At 39.6% G+C, this 8708-nt stretch overlaps 1 protein-coding gene across 1 annotated transcript; it reads left to right on the top strand.

The window, feature by feature from the left end:
* Window positions 1-414: 414 nt before the first annotated feature.
* Window positions 415-3694, top strand: edf1 (endothelial differentiation-related factor 1). Its single transcript, XM_058617903.1, has 5 exons — window positions 415-657; window positions 1679-1730; window positions 1972-2132; window positions 2992-3085; window positions 3170-3694. Exons 1-5 carry the CDS (start codon window positions 580-582, stop codon window positions 3223-3225), a joined length of 441 nt encoding a protein of 146 aa, XP_058473886.1. The 5' UTR covers window positions 415-579; the 3' UTR covers window positions 3226-3694.
* The last annotated feature ends 5014 nt before the right edge of the window (window positions 3695-8708 follow it).

The following is an 8708-nucleotide window of genomic DNA, read 5'->3' as shown; positions in this document are numbered from 1 at the left end:
TTTTGTTATTTACTTACATTCGTACATTTCTGATATCTATATAGAATTTGTGAATTCCCCCAGAAAATGGTATTTCTTTCTCTGCATTCAATGACTACTCATGCCATTGTTTTTAAAATCTGTGCTTGATTCATCTTGTCTGCCTATGATCTTCCCTCTCAGTTCAGTATGTATTGAAGGAATTTTGCAGAAATAGTTAAATATTTCAAAAATGTAATTACACGAAAGAATGTAAAAATCTTTGAAACTGCCTAGAGACAAAAAGGATAAAAGTAATAACTGAAGAGTGAGAGAAAATGACTCAGCATTCGAATCAACGTCCTTGGAAGTAGTGTGCGTGCTTCTCCAGCAGGTGTCACTGTAGACCTGAAATGCCCTCCCTCATCTCACTGTTGTGTCAACCACACGGTTTTAAATAAAGCTTTGGCAGAACGCGTGGGGGATCATACAGCACGGACCGTCTGTGTTTGCTAAAGTAGCACTAGCTTCTCCAAACGGTTCCGTGTGGACACACACCCACACTAGTATAACAATTTTTTTTGTATCTTTATTAAACTTTTCGGTTGAAGTCGTGAAAACATGGCAGAGAGCGACTGGGACACCGTGACTGTGTTGAGGAAGAAGGGGCCGACAGCTGCCCAGGCCAAATCCAAGCAGGTTAGCATCAACTCTTAATTTTGTCTGTTTTCCTGAAATGTTGTCTGACTTATGGCTATTTTTTTTACTTTAACAGTCTCATTTGGTTTCATGTTATTGTGCAGACGAGTGGCTATTCAGCTAAATTATCTTTCCTGCACGTGGATATGGTTAAAATGTCGGGTAAACACACTCATGCGTCGTTGTTTAACTTCATTTACGTTTTAAATCTAGTTCAGTCTTTAGTTAATAAAATCGTTAACGTTTCCCTGCGCCTCATTTATCTACTCAGCATTTAGATCATTATAGGTTTACCGTTATTAATGGTTCTTTCAGCCCACCAAGTTACTGTTATACTCAACTAAACGATGATAGCAGCTGAATAGTAGCTAACTAGCATTAGCAGCTAGTAGACTCAAAACACCGTCACCCTCCCCCATTACTACCTGCAAGACACTGAAATCAAAACGATCAATATTACATATTCACTGGTCATTTGTTTTGTCTTCATTATTATGTTGTGATGTCGTGGTGTGTAGAACTGAACAGGAAATGTTTAGGTTGCAATTGTTTTAACGAGCGTCAGCGATTCAAGCTTATTCACTGTTTTAAACATATACATAAAAGTGAATAACCGTCAAAAACACGTATTACGATACTGTAGGGTAACTCAGAAATGAGGTTTTGAAAATATGAAGTGTTTATATGTGTTGTACGTGTTCATCACAAAGCAAGTGGTATACTCTGTGGGTGTTTCTTGTGTTGTAAACAAAGTACAAAGTACATACACGCATACAATAATAAATAAAGAAGATTTTTATTTCAACCCATGGTCAAGTGTAACAAGCTGTAGGGTTGGTCTGATTGTGCTCCGACAAGATTGATCATGTTATCTTTTGTTTGACTTGTGAGTCACACCTTGACAGACAAGCTGTAAACTGAACTGAACGACTGGTTGCGTTGCAGTCTCCTGTAATATGCTGTAATATAAATGTAACATGACTTGGAATTGAAGTTGTGTACATGTCCATGTTTTGTCTAGGCTATCACGGCTGCTCAGAGACGTGGGGAGGACCTTGAGACAACCAAGAAATGTAAATGTCTGCTTTCTGTACAGATTCAACAAAGAAAACGGATAATTTGCTCAGTGACCCAAGTTTGGTCCTTTCTTAGTTGTTCCTCTCTTAACCCGAATAATGATTCTGTAGGCAAAACGGAACAATCTCTAAATTATTTTATATAGCTCTGCTTTATATTTTTGCTGTGTTTTTTGCATTTTGTCTTCCTGAATAATTTGTTTTATAACATTAACTTGATCCACTGTTCGTCTCATAGGGTCTGCAGGGCAAAACAAGCAGCATCTTGTGACGAAGAACACGGCCAAACTTGACCGGGAAACAGAGGAGCTGCATCATGACAGGGTCAGCCTTGATGTGGGCAAGGTGATTCAGAAAGGCAGACAGGACAGAGGTCTTACCCAGAAAGATCTGGCCACTGTGAGTATATAAACTTCTCATATACTGACACTTGGTAAGGCTTTTACTTAAGCATGATAAAGGATGTTTTCAAAATGAGATTAACAGACTCAAACCATTACATTACATTACATGTCATTTAGCAGACGCTTTTATCCAAAGCGACTTACAATAAGTGCATTTAAACATTTGGGTACAAATAAGAGCTAGAAGTAAGTAAGAGCTTCAAGTAAATCAAACTATGAAGTGCTAGTCGTAAGTGCGACCAAATGTAAGATCTACCTTCTAGGTTAATATAGTATCATATTTATTTGCATTTTCCAGCCACGAAGGCAGGTGTTTTTGTTTTTGTAAAATTTTGTATATTCTGTTGAAGTCCTGTGTTGGAGAACCCATGTAACCTTCAGTTTGCATTGTGAACTATTGTTAAAAACATGGTGGTCCAAAAAGGATGGCCTCTGTAGAGCTTTCCTGGCTCCTGATACAGTCAGAGAATGTCAGATATCTGATGTCTGATAGAGTCAGAGAATGTATACACTCAGATGTTGCACACCTCAATTTCTGCCAAACAAAAATAATTTCACCCAAATTTAACCCAATGGACCCTCAAAACCGAGCAACATTTCTTCTGCACACAAAGAGGTGTAACGCTGCCCTCCACTGCTTGAAGTTCCCAACAACAGTTCACATCTATTGGGAAGGCTCCCACATGGTAGCCTTTATAGTCTAAATTTAATTACTGTTGTATTGTACTCAAATCCCTGCGTTGTGAACATGAATGTTAAAGGAGGAGCCTAAAGCAGACGAGTTGGTCTACGGGAGCTGTTTGAGCATGCTTCACTAGTCCATGATTTATTTATATTATTAATCTTTTCATCAGAAAATTAATGAGAAACCTCAAGTCATTGCGGACTATGAGGCTGGAAGAGCAATTCCCAACAATCAGGTCATGGGCAAGATTGAGCGAGCAATCGGTAAGTAAAACTTCGATCACATTAATTATATCTCTGTCAGCAGTTGTGTTGATCAGTATGTTTTTCCCAACTCTGCATGAACAGGGATGAAACTGCGTGGGAGAGAAATTGGCCTCCCTTTGGAGCCCAAGAAGAAATGAACACAAAGCCTCGAAATCAGCCCATCCCCAGCACTCACATTTCCCACAACTGAAACCTGAGCTCCTTCCCGACCCCCTCCATGACCTCCTCTACCGAACCTCTCCTCCTCTGGTCCTTCTTCCTCCTTCCCTTCCTTCTCTTACCTGGGCTGATCTCACCCAGGTCCTACATGAGGACCTGTGGTTCCACTGCATCACATGCTGCATATTATTAACAAGTCATTGAGTCAGAAAACACTTTTTGACCACAAAAGTAAACAAACGATAGAATGAATGATTTTTTTTAAGCATCACAAACTTTAAAGGATGAAGTCATGACCAAACAATTAAGTTTGACTTAACTGAGCATGATGTTAATCCAAAACTGCTTAATTGCATCTTTTTTCACACACTCAAGACAGTGTGTGGTTATCATTAGTGTTTTCAGGCTGTGCTTTGTTTTGAACCTAAAATAAAGTTTGGCACCTCATTCCATTTGTGGGTTTGAATTTATGGCAACTGTAGAATATGATTTACTACCGAAACTGGTGTATTCCTGAAAAGTATTTCTGGCACGCATCAAATTGACGATCAAAAACTTTGATATATAGTTACAGAGAATTTGTTATGGTAATGCCAACAAATAACAAAGGCACGTGCACTCCAAAAAGTGCCTTTTAAAGAGTACAATCAGATCCACTGGTGTGTTGCTTCATGTTATTTGAGGATTATGCCGCATTGACAGAAAATCTGGGTGTAGTAGCAGTTCAAGCCGCTAGATGTCAGTATTTGCATAATATTTTGTGGCTGAACCACTGGTGGTCAAAGAAGCTGCAGTTACTGTGTGACAGGTTCAATCTCAACTGCATTCATAGTTTTTAATGCACAAATATTTACAAGACTTGCTGTTTGATTAAATGTGTTTGGAAATAGTAAGTTTCATTAATATGAACTGCATCTTGAAACAGCTGAAATGTTAATCACTAAAATGATTATCTCTAACTGTCATGTTGATGCTTTGTTTTAATACTCATTCATTGTCTATTGTGCTTTATTTTTTCATGCCACTAGTTCTTTTGTGGGGTTCACAGCAGAGTAGAGGCTAGCACTGTTGCCCTGCAGCAGACAGACTTGGGTTTGCAACATGGTCCCACTGACAGCCTTTCTGTATGGAGTTTGCATGCTCTCCTTCATTTCAATATGTTTGCCCCGCGATGGACTGGCAACCTGTCCAGGGTGTAAGCCGCTTTTTGCTCTATGTCAGTGGGGATTGACTCCAGCTGCCTCATGTGCAGAAGAATTCATTGGTCTTGTGTTTTCCAGTGCTAGGACTGTTCCTTCTGTTTTTATTCAAGGTTTATTAACCTTATTGTTGCAGAATATAAGAAGCAGGGAAAGGAGATCTGTGATGTCAATGAAAAAGAATGCACTTGTATTGACAAAGAGTTGGATGGAGACTGAAGAGGGTTAATGTAATCAGTTCCCACTCAAGTATACCTCCAGGCTCCTAGAAGAAGCAAGTCCTGGAACCTGTCAGCATCTGTCTTATCCTTTATTCAGGAGGTTAATGTAAACTATTGTGTGACATGATTTTGCAGCTGGGGAGCTGCCTAAAGGACTTCCTCTTTGGGAGAGACTATGGAAGTGTGCAGCAGGTAGTCTGCTGTCCTGCCTAAATAAATCTATGAATAATATGAACATTGATTTGCTTGTTTGTGATCCCAAGACCTGCCCACAGCCTCAAGTTTCAGCTGTATTTCAGTAGGTGCATCAGTGTGAAACATGTTGTTGCAGTTCATGCAAAAACAAAATATTCTTTAACTCGTGTGGGCACAAACTATTACATATAGTTGCCAAGAGCAGTTGGCAGGAAGCCACAGGCTACGAGGTCATAACATGGAAACCCGAACAGCAAGGACACAGAGACGAGGGACAATATAGGTGTCCCACATCGGCATTGACCTTCATGTGACAATTCTCCCCAGTGAGGCACATTCTAATGAGCGGTTATGTTGAACTGATGGAGTGGGAGCCCTCGGGCCACTGTCAAACCCACTGCTGGCTTTGCTGTAACGATGTAAACTGAGAGCTGAATGGGAATTTTGCTGAAGCAGTCTGTCAGTTTGAGAGGAGTATGGACAGTGTCTAAAACGAAGAATGTCATCAATGTGTGGTGCTAATGACATTTAAGCATGTATACTTGCTTATACATGTATACCTGTCGCTGCGACGATGTGATTGGTTGGTTTTTTACTGTGTCATACGTAAGTACATGCTCAGCTCAGCTCAGCTTACCATTACTTCGAGACACAGACCAGAAGAGTCACAAATAATACGAAGTCAAATAAACCTGATGGTTTTTTAGGCCCAAATGTATTATAAAGGCATTCAGTTTATTTCCATTTTGTCATCAGTGCACCTAAAAATTTCTGGATTTAAAAAAAAGAAGACATTTTAGCCAGTATAGGTCTTCTTAAGTCATCATTATAAGGATAATAAAAAGGAACATGACTCAAGTTGGCTGTAATTATATCATGTATACCGTTATATTGGTATGATGATGGTACTAGGGCTGCAACTAACGATTAACTATTTTCTTGATGAATCGATGAATCCTTTGGTCCATAAAATATCAGAAAACCTTAAAAAATGTTGATCTGTGTACGACCTGGACATGATGATGTTCTCAAATGTCTTGTTTTGTCCATAAACCAAAATGATTCACTTTGAATGATTTCTTTGTTACCCAGAGCAAAGAAACAAAGAAATATTCACATTGAAGGAGCTTAAACAATTGGAAATCTTGTTTTAATCATGAAAAAAGCTTCAAACCGATTAATCGACTATAAAAATAGTTTGTCAATTAATTTAGTAATCGATTCATCGATTAATCGTTTCAGCTCTAGCTGGTACGGACGTTTTTAATTAGGAGATGTTGGTGCGTGAAGAAGAAAAATGGAAATGGACTAACATTGTAGATGAATGCAATAGCAGAAGATGATGGCATCTGCAGATAACATGAGCAGTAAATTAAATGGACATAACGACAGATGGAGGAAATGTATTATTATGTGTTTAGATAGTTGTCTCTGGTAAAAGAAGAGCAGACGGTTATAAGTGTTCTGTGAGTTTGGAACATTTCCTAATGGACTGTCCTCTGCATCTCCCAGGTTGTGGGACATAAAACATACATGCTCAGATAAAGCATGTACCCTCCTGACCAGTGTTCTTGTTTCACTAACAAAGACGGAGGAGCCTTGCTGTTGTTTGGATTTTCTTCACTCTGTGTTTGTTGCATGTGTGTGTGGAAGACAGAGGGAGCCAGAGACTGACTGTTTTCCTGGAAATGGCATTTCATTGGTCAGAACACCATAGCAACATAGTTCCACCTATGACAGGGGAGCAGCCAGTGGTTTGGAAGGAGTAATGAGGAGTCGAGCGCTACATGTGGGGGAATGGAGGTGAGGGCAGCTGTGGGGGGAGGGATTGAAGTGGGAGAAAGTCTGCTGTCTGTTTTGGCCCGAGGCTCCAAACTCAAATTGAGATTCTACAACACGTACAGCCTGTTGTGCTGAGCTCCTCGTCTGCCCCAACAACAGCAGACACTGCTACAGGTGTCAAATGTAACTTTTATAACTTTCTCTGGCTGCTCATTAGTTCCTGCCTCTTAATATTTTCTCCTGCTCCTTGCATCACAGGTTTGAACTATTATAAAATCCAACCTTGAATAAAAACGTGATTGCATGAATTGTATTCCACCTTAGAGCAGAAGTAGTGGGCGAGTTCAGTTGAAACTTCCTTCTCAGACTGAATAATAGACTGTTTTATTGTTACTGGTAAAGCATCTTGGCAGTTGTTCTGGGGTCGCAGTCTTGCATAATGTGAATTAGGGGAATAGGAATTATAAAGCAACATGGGGAACTTAACAGAGACTTAGTGACTTACTTTGTTTGTTTGCTTTGTTCTTCAAATACCCTACATTTCCTCTTCCCTGCACCACTGTGTATCTGCTTGTCAAAGCGAGTATCTAAGCAGCCTATCACATGGCAGCAACTCAGTGCATTTAGACATGGTTAAGTTGCTCAAGTTCATCAGAGTGGGGCTGAAAAGTGACTTTGAATGTGGCATGGTTGTGCCAGTATTTCAGAAACAGCTCATCTACTGGGATTTTCATGCGCAACCATCGCCAGGGTTGACGGGGAATGGTCCAAAAAGAGAAAATATCCAGTGAGTGGCAGTTGTTCTCTAGGCTAAAAGGTAAAAAGCCCGAGGCAGAAACTCTAAAGTTGTTTGGTTAGTCCATTGTAAAAACATGGTGCAGAGCTGACCTGGCTCCTGGTATAAATATAAAGGGCTCATTCTGAGGTGATTTAAAAACAAACAAAAAAAAATGTCTAATAGATGTTTAGGAGTACTGGAAGATCCCAATGCTAACAAAATATTAGTAGCTCAATCGATAAAAAAAAAAAAGTGCTGGGAGTGATTATTGATGACATGTTAAGTTGGAAGCCACACACCAAACAGTTAAAAGGCAAGCTGGCCAGGAGTGTGTCCATACTTTGGAGGGCACAAAAACTATTAAACCAAAAGGCACTGTACTTGTTGTACTGCGCACTAGTCTCTCCACACCTACAATACTGCGCAGAGGTCTGGGGACACACTTACAAAACCACTACTTATCCCCTGTTTATACTCCAAAAAAGAGCCTTGAGAATCCTACATCATGCCAGTTACAGAGAACATACAAATCAACTATTTACCAAATCAAAAATACTCAAATTCTATGACTTAATAAAATACCGCACAGTACAGATGATTTATAGGGCTGCCAACAAAAACCTCCCTCACAATCTACAGACATTATTCCTGAACAGAGGGGAGGGACACAATCTAAGAGGGAACATGAGGTTTAGGCAGAGAAGGGTAAGAACTACATTAAAATCCTTTACTGTATCGGTCACGGGGGTCAGACAGTGGAACAATCTGGATGAGGAGATGAAAAAATCAGCAAAACTGAGTGTATTTAAAAAGAAGTATGTAGAGATGACTATTAATCGATACAGACTGACACAGAAAGAAAGTATGACAAAGGTCAGAGACAGAAATTTGTAGACACTGGGGGAAACGGTGCAGCGGCGCGATGGAACACCATGGACACATGTACATACACACATGGAGTCTGAGTTGACTGTCTAGAGCTAGACTATATCTCTGAGTGCTACCGGATGCTGAAACATGTTTTCTTTGTCAAAATGTCATTAAAAAAAAAAAAAAAAAAAAATAAGCAAAATAAAAAAAAAAAGAAATGAAATGTATGATGATAATGGGGCGGGACTAGTTAAGCTTTGCTTCTCCCGCTTTCCCTTTCGGTTATGTATATTGTGTGAACTGCAATGTTATGTGATGAGTGATCTAAATGTCATGACCGAAATAAATAAATAAATAAATAAATAAATAAATAAAATGGATGCGTACAAGACAGGAAATAACCAAACACAGGATGG

Source organism: Solea solea, chromosome 19, assembly GCF_958295425.1.
Source record: "Solea solea chromosome 19, fSolSol10.1, whole genome shotgun sequence".
Taxonomy (NCBI): Eukaryota; Metazoa; Chordata; class Actinopteri; order Pleuronectiformes; family Soleidae; genus Solea; species Solea solea.
This window is presented reverse-complemented; position numbering and strand designations above follow the sequence as displayed.